This window comes from Phalaenopsis equestris, unplaced genomic scaffold, assembly GCF_001263595.1.
Source record: "Phalaenopsis equestris unplaced genomic scaffold, ASM126359v1 Scaffold000002, whole genome shotgun sequence".
Lineage (NCBI taxonomy): Eukaryota > Viridiplantae > Streptophyta > Magnoliopsida > Asparagales > Orchidaceae > Phalaenopsis > Phalaenopsis equestris.
In genome coordinates this window covers 43,609,696-43,629,671 of record NW_018164444.1, presented here as the reverse complement: position 1 = coordinate 43,629,671, position 19,976 = coordinate 43,609,696, and the positions used below count along the sequence as shown (strand labels likewise).

The 19,976-nt window shown below is 34.0% G+C and overlaps 2 protein-coding genes across 6 annotated transcripts in view; one reads left to right on the top strand and one right to left on the bottom strand.

Moving 5' to 3' along the window:
- LOC110018093 (nitrile-specifier protein 5) overlaps positions 1–3,023 on the top strand; it is a 7,253-nt gene extending 4,230 nt beyond the window's left edge. For all 3 annotated transcript variants that reach the window (XM_020715331.1, XM_020715332.1, XM_020715329.1), the window contains one exon: positions 1,910–3,023. In XM_020715331.1, the coding sequence (XP_020570990.1) occupies positions 1,910–2,848 (939 nt within the window). In that variant the 3' untranslated portion in view covers positions 2,849–3,023. The remainder of the gene's footprint in view (positions 1–1,909) is intronic.
- Positions 3,024–3,664: 641 nt separating this feature from the next.
- On the bottom strand, positions 3,665–18,405 carry LOC110018094 (phosphatidylinositol/phosphatidylcholine transfer protein SFH9-like). 3 transcript variants are annotated; one of them, XM_020715333.1, is made up of 11 exons: positions 18,120–18,405; positions 17,981–18,009; positions 15,448–15,531; positions 15,299–15,352; positions 14,679–14,756; positions 14,399–14,452; positions 6,021–6,080; positions 5,844–5,939; positions 5,044–5,145; positions 4,687–4,767; positions 3,665–4,326 (listed from the first exon to the last, which is right to left on the bottom strand). In XM_020715333.1, exons 1-11 carry the CDS (start codon positions 18,166–18,168, stop codon positions 3,979–3,981), a joined length of 1,035 nt encoding a protein of 344 aa, XP_020570992.1. In that variant the 5' UTR covers positions 18,169–18,405; the 3' UTR covers positions 3,665–3,978. The 3 variants fall into 3 exon arrangements, with proteins under 3 accessions (XP_020570992.1, XP_020570994.1, XP_020570993.1); XM_020715335.1 differs by lacking the exon at positions 18,120–18,405 and having other exon boundaries at positions 17,937–17,995; XM_020715334.1 differs by lacking the exons at positions 17,981–18,009; positions 18,120–18,405 and adding an exon at positions 15,686–15,735.
- Between the last annotated feature and the right edge of the window lie 1,571 nt (positions 18,406–19,976).

Sequence of the window (19,976 nt, the reverse complement as noted above, 5' to 3'; positions counted from 1 at the left end):
TATATATATATATATATATATAGATTATGGAGTTTGTTTATTTTAGAGTATTTATCAAATATGAGGCTTGTGGGGAAGGGAGACAGATGAGGGAACTCGTTTGAAGTCTTCTCTTGCAAGTTACATTCTGATTAACTTAAAATAATATTATTAATGATTAATTGTTGTTATCTAATTATAATTATAATTTAATCAAACTAATTAGAATTGATATAGGCTAAAGAGTAACTAACTTTATTAAATTGATATTATTTTATATAATTTGCCCCCAAAACTATTATTGAATTAGCTTTATAGATTATTAATTAAGAATTATTTAAAACTTTTCTTATGCCGATTTATACATAAAAAGAACTAATTAATGATTAACGTTATTAGAAATAATAGAAAATTGTGCAAAGTTAAATAATGCCTTAACAATTCATCATCAAGTAATCAATAATTACTATCAAAATTCTATATTTGAACTAATTTAAATGCTACTTACAGTAGCATATACTTGAATTTTGAAATAACTTCATAAACAATTTGACCGGATGCAACTAAACTCAGAATTTTTTCAATCAAGAATTACATGAGCAAAGTATATTTTGTTCGAGCTAAAACCTGATATAAATTGTCAGATAATTTAACAGGATTTACAAGATTTACCAAATTTAATAATATAGTATTAATTAATAATTATGGTTATTTAATGTGCTTCAATTATTCTATTTTATACCTTAACATCCTACTCTACACTCTTATTTGACTAGTCCTGTATATCTTGCATCAATCTTATATATAAAAGCTTTTCATTAGAACATTTTTAGGATCAATCTCAAAGTTTAATGCCAGCTCAAATTAATATGTAAAGATGTCCACATGAAGAGCTCCCTTCTACCAATTTCCATCTAAGCAAATGAGAAAATCATAGATAGGATTAGGGGTCTATTTAGGATAGCTTTCTATATACTAAGTGTTTCAGAGCGTCACCACAGTTTCCTTTGGGGAACTATTTTCTAGAAATTTCTATGGTGTGAAGCTGTTTTTTTTCCAAATTGTTCACCAGAAATTTCTGCTATCTATTGTTTTTGAAAAAATATATATATATTTATAATTTCTATGTTTTTTAAAGAAGTTGATTCTTCTGTTGTACCTTTTAAAAAAGCCGCAGTCACCCAATCTAACCCTAAGTTGATTCAGATATGATTGGTTAGAGTAACTAAATTGAATACATTAAAAATATTGATATTAAAATGAACATAATCCATAAATTATAGGGATATCTTTGATTATTTATTTTATTTTTTTTTATAATTTTTTTTTAGTTCTTGTAGATAATCTGATGTGTGTATGGTGATCATGGAAATTTACGCCCATACCACACATTTTTTATGTACTTACATATCTAACACCCAAAGTTTGATATTTATTTACTCTTATAATACCTTGATACCATAAACTTGCACATGAAAAGGTGTATTTTTAATGATTTGAGTGGCATGCAACATGAATGTTTAGGTATTTGGTATGTAAATACATAATGGACTTTGTGTGGTATTTACGTAAACACCCCTTGTAATTATTCTCTCTTCGGTTTCTCCCAACCTCCAAAACCTGCTCTTCATTCTGCTTCGCTTTTATCACCAGTTTTCTCTAATATACAACTCAAGCTGCCACCAACATCGCTTTTATCACCAGTTTTCTCTAATATACAACTCCAACTTTATTATTGTTGTGGCATCCCTGCAAATTTCTTAACATTAATCCAAAGTATTTTACCAATCTTCCTACCAACAATTTACTTATTTCCCATGGATTTGAAACGCTGTAATGCTGGAAAATAAGTTCCTTACATGCTTAACCAGCACGGTAAAGGTTTTTAAGATAAAAGTTGGATCAGCTACCTCTTCTATTTGTTGAACAGCTAGAGCAGAAGGGAGAGTCACCGGGCGCAAGAAGCTCCCATGCCGTTGCTGTAGTTAGAAACAAAGCATATGTCTTCGGGGGCGAGATCACACCTCGCGTCCCCGTCGATAACAAGCTGCACGTATTCGACCTCGGCCAGCATGTCTGGTCCAGCCCCGAGGTTTCTGGCGACATCCCTTTGCCTCGAGTGGGCGTCACTATGACTGCTGTTGGCAACATCATCTATGTCTTTGGCGGCCGTGATGCAGATCACAAGGAGCTCAATGAGCTCCTCTCATTCGACACCCGCACGAACCAATGGTCGTTGCTGTCCTCGAACGAAATGGGTCCTCCCCACCGCAGCTACCATTCGATGACCGCCGACAACCGCCGCATTTACATATTCGGCGGATGTGGAAATGCCGGCCGGCTTAATGATCTATGGGCATATGACACCGAGGGTCATGAATGGATACAATTCCCATCACCAGGGGAGAGGTGTCGGCCTCGAGGGGGTCCGGGGCTGGCCGTGTCTTCAGGGAAGGTGTGGGTTGTGTATGGATTCTCAGGCGAAGAGCTTGATGATGTGCACTCATTCGATCTCACGAACAAAGAATGGTCGACAATCGAAACTAGGGGCGACGAAAAACCGAGCCCAAGGAGTGTGTTTTCGACCGTTAGTATTGGGAAGTACGTTTTCATTCATGGGGGAGAGATTGATCCCAGTGACTTGGGGCATCTTGGTGCCGGGAAGTTTGCCGGAGAGGTATATGTACTTGACACCGAGACTTGTGCTTGGATTAGGGTTTGTGATGGCGGCGAAAGTCCAGGTCGGCGAGGCTGGTGTGCCTTCTCCGCCACAGAGATTGGAGGGGAGAAAGGACTGTTGGTTTATGGAGGTAACTCTCCTACAAATGATAGGCTTCATGACATGTTCTTCTTTGTTCCCAGGCTTTAGACAATTGTGTTTTTGCTTGTTTTCTTATGATGTTTGGTGTTAAGGGGTCATAATGCCAGCCACTTGTTGTATAAATCCTTTTCGCTGTGTATATTTATATTGCTTTTATTGAATGCTGGATTGGCTACAGATATTCTATTACTGTTATTTTTGTACTCCTGAACTGATCAGAACTCTTTGAATAGTCATAAATTATTTCTAGATCTGCCTTCATTATTCATTTTTTGAGGCATTTACATACATACCACTCAATTCTTATGTATTTATGTATCTAACACCTGAACTTTAATTGTTTTACATATATGCCACTTTTTAGTAGTTAAAATGCCGCATTTTTTACGTGATGTGAATGTACAAACACAAAAAAAGATTTTGGGTGGATATAAATGTAAAAAAAAGTAAAATTTTTGCTAGATATGTAAATACACAAGGGTTGTATTTATGTAAAAGCCCAAATTTTTTTTTTTTACATTTGTGTCACTCAAATCTTTTATATAGCAAAAAAAAAAAAAAATATGCCACTAAATTAATTTTTAAAAAAAAAGCAAAATATATCTTGTAATGCATAAGTTAATGTGTCATACATGTAAAAGCAAGCAAAATATATCTTGTAATGCATAAGTTAATGTGGCATACATGTAAAAGTTGAAGTTTAGGGTGCTAGATCTGTAAATACATAGGAAATAAATGGTATGCATGTAAGTAATGCTTCTTTTCCAAGTTTTTGTTCAATTAAATTCGATCAGAAATCTTTTAAAAGCCATCAATCATAAAAACTTCAAATCAATAAAAATTTCATTAATATATTGAGAAAAAAATAAAAAAAAGGAGAGAACCAAGTAATATTACTTGAATCATAATACCATAAGTTCTTACATTATATCATGTAATAACTAAATTACAACAACATGAAATCATTTACATCCCCTTCCCCTCGTATGTCTACAGCTGAGAACTATTAAGAGACCTCAAATTCACTCCCACAAATCCTCAGCCTACCCAGTCATCTGATAAAATCATATTTTTACCAAACTTCTTTGTGGAGTGCAGCAGGATATAAAAGTAATAAAAGCATAATTTGATGCATTTTAAGGTGTAATAGAGGCAATTACTATAAATACATGAATCATTTATTCGCTGTAAATTTTGAGGCCATTAATGGAATTAGAGAGCTTACTCGCATTGTCAGCCGTTTTCTGGTCCTCCAATTTGATTAACTCGGACTCGATGGTTTCCGCAATCTTTACGCCATCCGGGTCGGGGTCTGGGAGACTTACATGGAACGAGCCCTGTTTGGCGGGTGGTTGGGCGGGCAGATGGCCGCGCGCCTGCTGCTTGATGTAATTGTATAGTTGTTGGTGGAAGGGATGGTCTAAGGAGAAGCAACTGTCGGAGTCGGCCGATACCGAGTATCGCGAAGACCCTGAACCCGAGCCTTCTCTTCGACAAAAGTGTGGGAGCGAAGAGTAATCCATAATCTATACACAATAAAATAATAATAATAATAAACACAAGCAAATTAGATTAGTATATCCTGACAAAATTTTGGTTCGGAACTTGTAATAATAGAAAATTGGAAAATTTACATACATAACACAATTCTTAAGTAATGACATATCTGACACATGAAGTTTGATAGTTAATTTAAAATACTGAATTTGGTTATTAAAGCACATAAAACAGCTCAGTTTTAAGGTGTCAGAGCGCTTCTTTCACTTGCGTGCCACTAAAAATTACATCTCATTGATTTGTACTACATGGTGGACAAAAGTCAATCTTAAGTTAGATTTAGAATGCACTGCAAATGTTTGGACCAGAACAAAGTTTGAATTTCATACCTTCAATAACTCATCCCTACCACAGCCTTGCAATACTTGCACCTTTTTTCTTGTCCGTTCTTGCAAAAGAGGTTTTACAACCTGCAAAAACATTTGTAAATATTATAATTGACGTAGCCTTATAACAAAGTTAGATTGCAAAAGAGGTTTTACAACCTGCAAAAACATTTGCAAATATTATAATTGACGTAGCCTTATAACGACGAAGTTTGGGAAAAACCGATTCAAGTAATAAATAAATAAAAAGCAGTGTTGCTAATTGAAGAAAACATATATAAAGGTTCGGAAACTGCTGCTCAAAGTTTTATTATTAGAGCTTACGAATAAATTTAATGAATTTCATAATTGCAGATCTACCTTCCAGCACGATGAAAAAACATATGGAGCATTGACGATGTAATAGGTATCCGTCTTCTCTGGGTAGTTCAGGTCATCAACTGTTGATATGATGGTCATTAACTAAATCACATCAAAAGAAGAAAAAAATTAGATAAAGATTGCAGATGTAGGATATGCAAAAGCAGTAAATATTTAGATCAATAATGGATTTGCATAAACAACATATTTTTTATGCATTTACATATTTAACAGCTAAACTTTAATATTTACTTAATATCACACCAAAACACTAAATTTCACACAAAAGAAAGCCCTAACATTATTTTTCTAAAGCGAAGCATAACTTTCACACACATATTTTGATTTGATAGTATACTAAAGCGTTATTAGTATAAGAATAATGCGATATGCATGAAAATCGCCTAAAAAATAGGGGCATTTACATGCATACCACACAATTCTTGTGTATTTACATATCAAACACCTAAACTTTATTGTAGATACATAACACTCAAAACTTTGATATCACGTCAAAAATACCACAATTACTAACTTTTGAAAAGATAAATACACCTCATGCAGAGGTTACGACACCAAAGTCTTATAAATATAAATATCAATATTTTAGATGTTTAGATATGTAAAGATTTCTGCTCATGCCAGGCTTGCCAAGCAAGCACTATAAAAAAGAAGATACTGAAATACACACATAAATAAATGCATGAAGTTAATAATTATTACATATTTATTTAAATTGACAAACATGGACCAGATATGTATGGTTCGCAAAAAATGTGAAAAACAAACAATTTCAAAACCTTAATTTGGCTCAATGCCGAAAGTTTCAGTCCAGTCATATCCAAAATTTTTATGCAAGTTCCAATATGCCTCCCATGCTTCTTTGTGGCATTAGGCTGCAAGAGATGGACAAAAAAATAAACAGATGATTGGAGCATCTGGACCAATTTCAAAGATAAACACAAAGAGATACTCACCAAAATCACACGATCTCGGTATTCATTGATCTGGATGTGTGATTGCACATAGCAATGAACCTAAAATGGAAATAAAATGACAGTTTAGAAGAAGAGAAAAAAAAATGTAATAAAGGTACCGGTCACCAAAACGAATCAAAACTAGTTATACAGCTAAAATACATTTGTGATAAATCATTATCATTTATCCCAAGTTTTTGAGGTTAGCTTCATAAATCCTAATTTTCATGCACCATTATTAAGTGCTGCCTGAGATATTAAATAAATGCTTCTTAGATCAATTTAGAACTTCTGCCTCTTTCTAATCCTTTAAACAAATTTTATCAGGTTGTTTAATTAGTGCAGTTTCCACCTTTCAATGAAGGTGCTAAACCACCTAAGTTTAGTTTTAAATACCTAATATTTAATCAATTCAACAGTTCCTATAAAATAATCATTTCTTAATATATTTTTCCAAATTTTGTCCCATCATCAATCTAACATTCTTCTTTTGCTACACCTAACTTATAAAATATTTTATTATATCTCAACACTTGAACACTTATAGATAGCACTGACCTAATTGCAGTTTCATGGAACTAAACTCACAAATCTCTATGGTATTCTCTTATCACATGATACTTCCAAGAAACTTCACTGTTTTAGCCACCCAATCGTAATTCTAAAATTTAAATTCTAAGCTGTCCCAATTCTTCTGCATAATCGATCCAAGGTACTCGAATCCCATCACGCCTAATAAGTACCAGTTTATCTACTAATGATATTGATTGATAATTGTTACTATTATGCCTACTAAAATTATAGATTATATGCTCAATATCTGTTTGAATTAATGGAATCCCTTGACTTCTGAATTTTTTTCTCCATTAGTTTTGACTTTTCACTTGTCTTAGTGGTTGAATCATCCATCAAAACAATATTCAAAAAAGTATACATCAAGATGCCTCACTTTGAATTAACTTATACACATCTCTATAATAAATAAATAAAAAAAGGATTCAATGTTGATTCTTGAAGTAATCCAACTATAATTGAAAATGATCCAATCAATTTAAAACTACTTTTCATATTACTCAACTCTCCATCAAACGTATTTTTAATAATTTCAACATAGTTGCGCCACTCATTTATGCCTTACATATTGTGGAGGCCTCTTGATGCATGCCAAGGAAGATGATAGCTTGATATGTGAAGAACGTGATGATAGAAAAACGAAGAGAGAGAGTCTCTTTGATTTGTACACAAAAAAAAGAAAAAAGAAAAAAAAAAGAACTACTAGAGAAGATGGATTATATTAACATTGAAATGGATCGATTAGGCACAATTTTTCTCCTTCAACCTTCACACTTGATACAAAGTGATGAATTTCATACCAACCAAAAAATTTTTAATTTCATTTTTCATAAAAAACAATAACATATTCCCCAAATATTAAAATTTTGTAAATAACACTTACCATAATATCATATAAGTAATTAATAACTACATTCCTTTCCAATTTATTCACTCTGAAAATGATTTGATGGCAATCAATTTCAAATTTATGACAACCACCATAGCATGAATACTAAAAAAATGAGGCCAAACTAAATAAAAAATGAATTAAATAACAAAAATTAAAAGGCCCATTACAAGAGAGAGAATCAGAACGTGTTACATCTTTATTAAATTGTCTTCTTAATAGAAGCACATATACTTACAAGAGAGAGAATCAGAACGTGTTACATCTTTACTAAATTGTCTTCTTAATAGAAGCACATATACTCCCATTTATTCAAAGAGACAAGAACAACAAAGACGAATATCTTCAATAAGAAAGTATAATAATAATAATAAATATTACACATTCTTACTATAAATAGTTATCATTTGCAATAATATAGATATGATAACACTCTCCCACAAACTCGAGACAAAAAAGAAGATGTTGATCTGAATTTTTAAGTAGTAATCAGCTTGAATAAATAGGCAAATGTTATGTTGTCTAAAAATTGTGTCTTAATAAAGTGAACAATATATCAAGAAGATAGTGTGAATTAGACTGAAATAGTTGACACAGATATCCATGCAAAAAAAAAAAACAAGGATAGGATCCAAAATCATTGACAAAGTTATCAATAGTGTCAATGATAAGTAGAAACAAAGAGCGCCGATGGAGGGCTTGATATAGTGAGGGAAAAAAGCCACTGTTTTAGTCTCCGCTAGAGAACGAAAAGATTGTACTTATGTGCATGGGGGGTAGGGCTATAAAAAAAGTTTGTTGTTCGTGAGAAGCTAATGTTCGGCTCATTATGTAACTCATATTTGAATCGTGTTCGGCTCTTTTTAGTTTGAAATAAGGAAATCATGTATACTTAAATCTAAATTTATATTACCATAGCTCGTGTGATCATGTGGTTATGCATCTTTTATTACTTAAGAATGACACAGATTCGAATCCAATACCATACATCTATTTTTCTAATTAATTTAAACGAGCTAATTTTGAGCTGAACATGGACACACTATTCACGAGCCGATTTCGAAAGAGCCAAACACAAGCTAAGCCTGAGCTCACTCAAGCTCCACTCATTCACATCCTTAATGGGGGGAGTGAAAAAGGCCCATAGGCTAGAACGACATTCATAGGAGTTCAACAAACATACAAAATAGTAAGAATGGTAGGCAAGATCACTAGTACACAAAATAAAGCACAACAAAGTTAAAAAAAAAATATCAAATGATCCTATTACTCTAATAACATAATAGAATGGGCATAGTTGGAAAAGACAATAGCTATACTAAATCGTCATGAGTAAAAACATGTATGTATCAAAATATAAGAGAAGAGAACAATTAAAGAGAAAATACTCAATAATAATATATATAGCAATGTTCAATCATACAAATTATCACAATAAATAAAAACTACACATGATAATTGAGATACTATAACACTCGTTTGTAAACTTAAGGTAGCATAGAAGATTTAAATATGAGTTTGAAAGTAATATCAACTTAAGTAGTCAATGGCTTTGTCGGCTAGAAGTTCTAAGCATCACAAAAGCAAGAACATATTTGGACGAGAAATTGTACGCACCAAATGCAAAAAGTCATCAAGACGATATATGGTAGATAAACTACAAATAAGATCCTTAAAAAAGGAGCATCAATAGAGAGCATCAATGAAGAGTACTTATAGAGCATATACATAATAAGAATAAAGACAATGACAATTGTTGGTAGAAAGCATAGATAGATGAACAAATCTTGTTAGAAACAATAAAGGTCACGTGCCTTTTGGTCGACAATGGAGATTAGTTATAGGTAATGTCTGACGAAATGATAAGTGCGACAACATGAGAATGAGGTTCATTGTTTTTAGAGGTTAGTGATGTATATGGCATCTTATAGCTATTGTGATTGACGAGAACAAATATGAGATATCATCATTGATGAGGATGCGATGTGGGTCCTAAAAAATGAAGTGATGTGTAGTCACATGTGAGGTCGTAATGAAGAAAAGTCAATAGTGGGAAAGACAGAGCCAACATTTGCTACAAGCACGGCAATAAACAATAATGAGATTTAAGTCATAGTAATTAGAGATGGGGAACAGAGACGAGTCAAGGGTTTAGATAGCATGTGTATGAAGTGTGTAAAAGGGTCGCACGCACATAGGCCGGTAAGCACAATAAGTAATAAGGGCAATGGAAAGTTACATGCGACAATTAAAAAAAATTCAAAGGATCCTACTACTTTGATAAAAAGAAGTGGAAAAAAAATGAATATATTAATTGAATTATTATCTAGTAAAAGTATATATCTATATCTATATCTATATACACACACACACAAATATACAACCACTCACGCACACAAGGGAACAAAATAATAAAAAAATAGAAGAAATCACAAGCAGACCACCCCAAACTTGTTATTTACAAATCAATCATCCTCTTTCATCCATTTTTCAAACTTTCACTCAAATATCAAAATTCATGGTTAAAAACCCAACCCATATACCTCTTTCATCCATTTTTCAAACTTTCACTCAAATACCAAAGTTCATGGTAAAAACCCAACCCATATTTTTCATTTTTATCGAATTCTTAATAGTTTTACCGTGGCTCCCGTAAATACATCGGTTCAGTAGTTCAAAAAAATTAACTGGGCGGTTACTTTGCAAATATTAATGTTTTGGGTGGTCTGTATGTAATTATCCCCAAAAAGTAAAATATCCTCAATAATGAAGAATATAAAAATAATAAATAATGCAAAATCTTACTATTTAATGTCATTTTAGGAAATTGATTGCAATAAAGATAAGATCATACCAATATTTAAAATTGTGTAATTGGATATTGAGAGATTTTTTGTCCATAAAATGAGATATAAGACACAAATTAAAAAAAAAAAATGCTTAAAAGAAGTATTATGATAACACATTAACATCATATATCAAATCATGTAAGTACAAATAACAAATTAACATAAACAATGTCACTAAAGTAAAATAATAAAACACAAATAACATAATAACATAACAACCAAAAAAAGTTCAACATAAGCCTCTCTCTCTCACACACACTCGTACAACCCCTCCCCTTAAGTAAGAATAAAACATGCCATCAATATTAAAAAAATTAAATTCAACAATCCTCATCACTCTCACAATTCAATATCTTTATTAAAATTATCAACATAAAGAATTGTGTTCTCTCCCACATCCTCACATCCTCAGTTGTATTCATGCTCTCCCACTCATTTTTAATCTTAATCATTTTTCTTTTTCTTAATCAACAATATTCAATAAAAAATTAATTAAATTTTAAAATAATTACTATATTAATGGTTAAAACATTAAATAAAAAAATTATAGATATCTTTTTTGTTTATTTCTTGTTGCCAAGTGTGTGAAGCATGAGAGTAAGTAGGTAGGGTATATGGGCATTATTTTTTAGCTTTTGTAAAAAGAAAAATGGCAAACACCTCAAAAAATTGAGGCAAGGCTTGCCTCAACTTGGGACAATGATGCATAAGTCTCATTGCGATTTTTTGCAAAAAGCACTGAATCAACTCTTCAAACATGCCACATATTGAACGATTGTAAACAAGCGACCATATAAAGTCTTATAACATATTGGGATGAATGCTTATAAATTAGAAATTCTACAAATCACTAATATCAATCTAATCTTTAATGCAACCGATCTAAGTTTATTTAATGCACCTATTAGTAATGGCATGGATTTTTCTCTTTCTATTCCCTAGTGAAACTACGCCTAACACATTCCTAGACAAATCTACTCGTCTTGAATTTGAAAGCAATAATAAATGATAAGATTGTGTTTATTATTAATGTTGGATGTCAAAAATATCACACATATCAACATGGCGAACCAACTTGTGATGATTCATGGATTATTTTACCAAAAGTACAACAATTATACCCTTACTTGGCAAATATCAATGCTTGATTTATTTAAATTAATTTTTTCTATGCTGGCCAAGTTTGATGAAAATTTGAAGGTGTGCACTCATTGGAAATGCAGGATTTGAATGTTAGGTAAGCACATCATTATTTTAAGTTGCGTTATTTTATTTCATACCTTGCATTTAAAATTTTTCTTTTGAATATAACATGTCTGTGATGTTAATGTCTATAAGAAAAAATATGCTCTCCAATATTTTGATTACTTTGTTAGGTATAATTTATAGTTTCAACCATCATGTCGGGCAAATGGTTTTCAGTCTCAACTTCCTATGGCTAGAACACTCTTAACGTTCTCCAACATTATGAAGCGATAAGTTGACTTCTTCCACTATTTTCCTCAGGCGACACTATCGTTTAGTGCAAATGAACTTCACATCTCTTGTAACTAGAAGACATTTGATTGCTACTAGATTCCTTCCATATGTGATACACACGATTGTGGCATGGATTGTAAAGTATGAGTGTCCAAAGTTTGTTTATACAATAATTTCTTCTACAACTTTTACTTTTGCGACACTCAGATTGTGAAGCAAAGCTGGGGTGGTTGGACCGACTGGTCCAACATGATTTTGTCGGTCCGTAAGGGAGGCTGAACCAGCCAACACTCTAATGGGCGGAAACTGTCGTCTCCCTCCCCCACTAATTTCTATATGACATTATTGTTTAGGGTTCAATTTTGCTCTTTCTATTTTCAGAGTTTCAGCCGCCAGACGTTACCTCCATCACTAGGATTGTATTCGAGGACAAATGGTGCTCTGGTTGATTCGGACTACAAGATGCACCCCCTCACTCCACTTGAATTAGTACCCCTCCTGCCGACATAAAAAATTAGCGAGGATGCTGAGAAGGATTGCATGAAAATCAGAAGCTCTATGAGGATGTCGGGAAGGAAATCGCTACCATCACCGCAAATACCAAGCATACGCAAACAAGTCCAGAAAGAATGTGACTTTTCAAGAAAGGGACCTAGTGTGGATTCGATCACCGCAAATACCAAGCATACGCAAACAAGTCCAGATGACTTTTCAAGAAAGGGACCTAGTGTGGATTCGACTGAAGAAAGAAAGATTCCTGGCATGAGCATTCAGAAAACTCAAGCCTCGAGCAGATGGACCTTTCAAAATAATCTGAAAGTTGACTGATAACGCTTACAAGATCTACCTGACAAGAGACTACAATATTTCTGCTATGTTCAATGTCGCAGACTTGACACCAAACTACGAGGACCCAAAAGCTTCAATGAATGAAGTTGAAGCTCCTCCAATCTCATGAGACTGACGTCGAGCTAGGGGGCTAGACCAACCAATTAAACATGATTGTGTTGGTCCAGCAAAGAGGCTAGATAAATCGACACTCTAATGGGCGAGAACTGTCGCCTTTTCCGCCTCCCCCTTTTTCTCCTATGATAAATATATGTTACTATTGTTTACGATTCAGTTTTTCTCTTTCTGATTTCAAAGTTCCCGCCGTCAGACGTTTCCTCACTTGCTAGGGTTGCATCCAAGGACAATGGTACTCTAGTTGTATCCTGTTCCGAGATGGTCGTCATCTCCTCAATCCCTCGTCGTACTCCCTCTTTCCTGTTGCCACCAGCCTTCCCTTATGCCTAAACCCACTGCTGCCATCCTTCCCGAACCTGTCCCTAATTGTTGTCGAGCCCACTTCCTGCTGCCGCGAGTCTTCCATGCGCCTAAACCCACTATCATCAGCCCTTTTGCACCCATCCTTGTTGTCGCTAACCTCACCTACACCCTCCTTCACTACCATCAATCCCTTTCAACCACCGAGTGACGCCGCGTTTTCCCTGCCCTCCACCAACCTGCTATCGTAGCCTCTCGAACCACCCCCATGTCTATTGTCACCTTGGCCCTTGCCCGAGGGTCTCGTTTGTATTTGTGTTATTTTATTTCCAATTTTATGAACCCTTGTTGTGATATATTCTGAATTCCAACAATAAATTTCGTCTTTTTTTGTCTTTTTGGGCTAACCGATATCAATTCGCCTCTTCTTATGATCACTACTATAGCTGGAAACCGTGAGTGGTTGTCATAGACAAGGATTTGAAAGGGAATATTGAAACATTGGTATTTGGCATTGATTGAATTAAATATACCAATTTTAAGCTTTTTCTTGGAAGATTTTAAGAAGCTATTCATTTTGGATCCTTTTAGATCATAAATAGAACCTCGAAGAAATGCAATTTACAATGAATTATTGAAAAAATATTCTACTTCCTCACAAACTAATTTGTACGCTATTGGATCTAGACTTTTTAGTATTTTGTAGGTCTGTGACGACATCAGTGGAATGGTATTCCTTTTACAGACATAAGGAACTGGATTTTCTAATTGGTGATTTCTATCATAGTTTTCTCTTCTAAACAATTTTGTGATCAATCAGTGTGATGTTCACATTTTTAATACATACTGAATCCCATTTTTACTTTGTGGATCCTGACTGCTGTGGACTTTTAATATTTGTTTTTTTTAACACATTTCTCATGGAATTTCAAATTCTGACAACTTTTACATATCATTAGAATAAATGAAATGTTCTTAGAGATTGATCTGTGCTTAAAATGAAAACTGGAAATAGTGAAGTGTAATTTTGTATTTCTTCAAGCAACTCATCAAAAATTTACATTAGTGAAACCTAAATCCTAAGATATCCTACATTACCAACAAAAATCCTAAGATATCCTACATTACCATGACAAACCACCACTAACCTAAATCCTAAGATATCCTACATTACCAACAAACCATCAAGACAAAAGTAAACTTCAAAAAAGAAGCTCAGGCTATTATAGCCATCAGATGTTAAGAGTTAGGCAACTCTACATGAGGTGGGGAGGAAAAAACAGTTGCAAAGTTAAAGACAGTTTATAGAGTAAAATCCATACCGATGCTTTATCAAATGAGCTTTGTCCAACACCAATTGCAAAGATAGGAAGGCCCTAAAAGTCAGTGAAAATAAAAAAAGGATAAATGCCAGCTTCTAGTTAAGATTGTAAACCTTCCAAATTAGATCTCGCTAAAGATTTATCTCACGAAGGAAAATAAAAGCCTGTTGCTAGCTTACAAAGAAACTTAATTACGCTTATGATGCTGTGAACTGAACGATTAAGCTTCCTCCCTTATTATAGAAGAACAGCAATGAAAGTCCCAAAAAAGAATGCATACCTGCTTGGAGTATCCTGATAATCCTAGAAGCTGTGAATCTCGCACTGCTCTATATAAGTCAACTGGAAGTATAGGTTTCTGAAAAGACGTGTAACATAAGCCATAAGCAATTATTAAACAAAATTGACATAAACCAGTGGCACCTTTTTAAATTAATTAATTTACTAATAGAATTATGGTGATATTTGTTCACTCTTGCTCTCCACAAAAATTCATTTTAAAGAGTTCTTTGTATCTTTGACATTTTATTTTAAAAATTCAAGCTATAAAAATAAGACCTAATTTTTGTATGCAGAGTACAATGAAGTGACAAAAGTCTTTGAATGCAATGCAAGTTCGTTTGGTCATTGGCCTTTTTGTGTTCTTATTTATTTTATTTAAAATTAATTATCAACATAATTATTATATGTATATCTGAAACTAAAGAAACTTCCATTGCAACACCTATGAGTGCAATTTCAAAGAGAACTTGCTGCCAAATAAGACAATAGCTGCCAACTTCATAATTCAGTTAAAGGGAGAAAATAGTAGTTAATAGATATTTTTCAAGATTAAATAAAAAAATCTTCAGCAGAACAAATGTATTTAATGGCATCAAGTTAAAGCGTTGGGCTCCTCACAGACAAAATCTTGTCAATTTCATTTTGCAATCTCCAATTTAAGCAATCCATCAGCTGCAATGCAAATGAGAAACAAATAAATAAGAAGACATTTTGATTACCATGCATCTAGAGGATAATAATTCACAGTTAACAGGAGTTAAGCCTACCATCTTATGTGCTTTTGGAACATTCCAATCCCTTGCCTTCAGAAACCGAACTATAGTATCAGATGGACATCCCTGATGCATGTTCTGCAATTGAAGGGAACAAGATACTCGTCATGAAATGTAATACTTACAAGGAAAGAATTTCTGCACCTAATTAGCATGGAAGCCTTTCAATTTGCCAGCACAAGTCAAACCAATTATTTAATTCATTATTGCTTAAAACCTGGGTAGACTGTACCATTTCCTTAGGGAATGACAGGGCATTTCATTAAGAGAATCACACTTGGCCACTTCAGTGTTGTTCTCCTGTCATCATGGGAGTACAGAGTATGGAAGTTTGGTCATAAAGTTCATCAATTGATCTCCAATGATTTCAGAATATACTGAAAGAAAAAAATTGGCGAAATAAAAGGGTTTTCCCCATAGATCACCCTCCAATCAAATAAATAGACTCCAGCAGGTTGGTTACACGTCATCTAATAAACTATGAGAGAATCAGAGATAGTTGCATTTCATGGGCCAACTACACATGATACAGGGCTCAGCTACATCACGGATTTGGCTTGATAATGATTTTCGTGTGATTCCTTGTAGTTTCGAAATTAGGGGGGTTTAGCAAATGGCTAATACATTTCTAAGCATAAAACATTTTGATCTTTTTGTGATAGTTTCAATGGCATAAATAGAAGATATATTTTCAATATGCTCTTTTGTATAAAAAAAGAGTTATTGTATTCATCTTAAGCAAAAAGTTCAAAGAGAGTTCTTCACAGTCTCTACTTATTGTGAAATGCCTACTTTATACATTAGTCTTAGCTATTTTTTGAGTCAGTTTAATTATATTTAATGTCCTAATTGATATCATTTATTGTGGCTGTAGTCATTGGAATTATTATATCATGGGTATTTATATTTCACATAAATCGTGACATGATAAAAAAGACAGCTTTTTCTGTACCATGTATTTTTATTACAATAGCATTCGTTACTACATTACCATAACCACGTAGCCTCCCTCCCTTCCTCCATCCCTCTCTCTCTGGGGAGTGAACCCTATGGTCAGCCTTCCCTCATTAGCAGGCATTCACTAATCATTTGTCTTGAATTTAATTCTTCCTCCGTTCTATATTCTTCAAATCAATGTTATCAAAGCCCCTCAGAATCTTTACTTTCATTGAGTGATGTCATCAATTCAAAACAACGATAAAGTTATCCAAAACGCTCTCCATTAAGCTAGAAGAGCTGACTTTAACCGCCATCCTTAGCCCAATTCCTTGTGAATAGGCTTCTTTGAACTAACTAAACCAAAGGTTAAGCCAATGCAATCTAACCAAACTAATAGATTACGTTAATTCAAGCTCAATGGACACACAAGTGACAATATTTTATGTTACAAATAATAACTATGACTAAAACGTTATATAGATGTTAAAAAAACACTACAATCATTAGGAGACACCACCTAGTGATGCCACATGAACTAAATTGCTCCATCACCTACATTTATCCATCACATATAGGATATGGTAGCAGCCAAACATCACATCATTTTCCAATGAATAGTTTATTATTATTTTAAAAGTATTATTATAATTTGATTAATTTCTCATTTTAGTACCAGAGATAATGATGACCTTAGATTTCCAAATTAGAAGATTGAGCAGTTAAAAACTAGCTTAGTTATTATTCTCTAACAATCATAAATAGAGCTTGCACAAGCTTTTTATGCTTCAAATTTAATTTGATCTAGTTCTAGACTTTTAGAATTACTCTCATTAGTTGACTTCTTTCTTTAGACACTGGACACTAATACTACAAAGAGAAATTGATGACGAATTTGGCCATTAAGAACAGTTCATCAGAATTGTGTGAAGCAAATTTAATGCGCAATAGCAAGATCAAAAGCTTTCAAGTGCAACTAAGGCTTTCCATGAGGTATATGCTAACAGCTCAAATAAGCACTAGCTAGCTTTAGCTCCACTAATCCACTCAGATAGCTTTCCAGAAGACCATTTGCCAGTAGAGTACACACAATAACAATTTAAAGCAACTTTAACACGGCACCCAGCTGACACGCCACATAACCAGAATCAAATGCTCTGTACTCGTCTAGCAGAAGAAAACAAACTCAATCATGTTCAAACATGAAGTCCAAGTCATTTCCCGGTTAATGTATTCAATACCCCTCCCACCAGAATTCCACCATACAAAATATAAATAAAACAGATCACAAAGCCGAATAAACCGCATTAAACAAAACCATCAATTCCAAAACCACGCCAAAAATAACAAATGCTCCAACCCAACCCGAAAAAAGATCACAAATAGTTCAATCAACCAAAAAACTTAGCAGATCAACTAATGCAGCACATGCACTCAACCGAAATCTTAAAAAACCTCAAGCATCAGAACTAATCAAACGCCAATCAAGCTATCCAGCTCCACAAAACCAAAACACCCACTCAGAAACAACAATCAACAAAGCTCACAAGATAAGCAGAAACAATGCACAGATCTGGCCCAGATCCCGAACCTGGAACGTGCTCCTTTGCTGCTCGTTCACTGCAAAAAAACAAAACACCCCGCAAAATAAGGGCAAACATCCATCCATCCAGTCAACTTCCAACAAAATTCGCCAGCAAATAAACGAAATCGAACAAAAATTCCCATACCTTCGTCAATCAGCGCAGTAAACTGCTTGATCGCCTCCTGGGACGCCATTGCACCTCGGATCCAAAGAGTCGGTCGATATGATCAGTGATGATCCGTTTTTAGGTCAGGGTTAGGGTTCCCCCCTTCGCCTTGTTCCGAAGAGAAGTACGAGAGAGGAGACGAGTCTTCTCTGCTCCTCCACCTCGAGCTGCTTCTTTCTTCCCCTCGCCGTCACTAGAAAGCGAGCAGCCGAGCGATATGTTGGCGCATATTCTCGTGATTAACTGTGGCAGGTAGAATAATCAATTGGAGTAGATCGCGGGGGGAAATGTTGAATTTGACATTTTTATATTCAATTTTAGAAAATAAGATATTTTTGTTTAATATAAAGTATTATTATCTATTTACTTATATATTACCTTTTTTATTTTTTTTAATTAAATAATCATAAAATAGGCAAGGTGTCATTTTGTCCAACCTACATGTTGCCAACCCCATCATAGTATGTGGGCCCACCTATGTGTTGGTATACTTGAATATATATATCACTTATTTAAACAAGTCCTGCTTGGCATGAGAAGCATACAATTGTTGATGGAATCAAAGGAGGAGGAAGAGGCATGGACAGAGGAGAGGCATCACCTATATATTAGATGGTTAGAAATAACTTTTATTGAGAAGATGCGCCGCCAACAACAATACGAAATTGTTGACGGTGGCCGTGTTAAGGAGCTCTGTGACGATGATTTTGAGTTGCCGCTTCATCATAAATTTGGTCGTTTGTCGCTAGACAGCACCACCGAGTTGACCCATTCAGCGCAACCAATGAATGTGTCTTCGAAAATGCAAAAGAGAGAAAATATATAATTGGATATGTATGTGGTAAGATGCATGCAATTTTATCATTTAGTTAAAGTATTACTTGTGTGGTGTAATTTATGGCATTTAGTTTGTTGGTTCCATTCTATGAGAGCATATGTTATGTTGATTCATGGCCATTTCTTGAAAATCTGTACACTTTGGTTTTGATTTTTTCTTTTTCAATTTCTTATCTTTTGCGATTTATATATATTTATTTATTTATTTATTGAATTTATTTTAAACTAATTACAATGATTTAAAAAATGGAATTAAATCAATTGTTGCATCCATTCAATTCTGAGCTATTCATTAGACAATTCAATCCAATCCTAATATTATTTTCACTCGTTTGGGTTTTTAAAGAATGACTCAATTCTAATATTGATTAATTTGCATCCTTTTGTTATTGATTGAACTTGTAAATAAACAATTTATATTGTAAATGTTGAATTCAAGGATGTCTGGGAAACACGCCTAAAGAATAGACCATTACACAGAGAAAGAGAATGAAGAAAGACAATAATGAATAGTAGAAAGTGTGACCTTTTATTGGAAAATGACATATTCATAGACAGGGTTAAGAATGTTGGAATTATATGGTTGCCCTCTTTTCATTAGTTTCTGAGGGAATTCTTTTAGTACATTACATATATCAAATATATTAAATGACGAGTGGGATCATTGGATCAGTATGTGACCTGGCGATCGATGATTGCCAACGATTTCTTGATTTGTCTCGGGGCTCGTTACATCTTCGTTCGATCGGTTTGCTATGGGTTGGTCACCATATCTTCAAATGAATCGATTCTTAGGTCTGCTTTTGGGGAACTTTTCTAACCTGGGATTGTCGACCAATCGGCTAATCCCCCATTTGTGATTGATCGGTTAATCCTCCATTCGTTGTCCTTTCACTGGACCATTGGATTGCCTTGAGAGTTATGCTAACATATTTTCGTATGCATATTAAGTTCATCAATTTCTTGTTTCTTGAAAGTCGTTCTGCGAATAAGAATATT

Bases quoted from the DNA above. Each gene is read 5' to 3' on its own strand.
- LOC110018094 (XM_020715333.1), bottom strand. From the start codon at position 18,168: ATGGCGTCCCAGGAGGCGATCAAGCAGTTTACTGCGCTGATTGACGAA. The intron at 14,757-15,298 runs GTGAGGAGCCCA...ACGTCTTTTCAG, and splicing joins AAATTGACAAGATTTTGTCT to AAACCTATACTTCCAGTTGA. The intron at 5,940-6,020 runs GTGAGTATCTCT...CATCTCTTGCAG, and splicing joins ACCGAGATCGTGTGATTTTG to CCTAATGCCACAAAGAAGCA.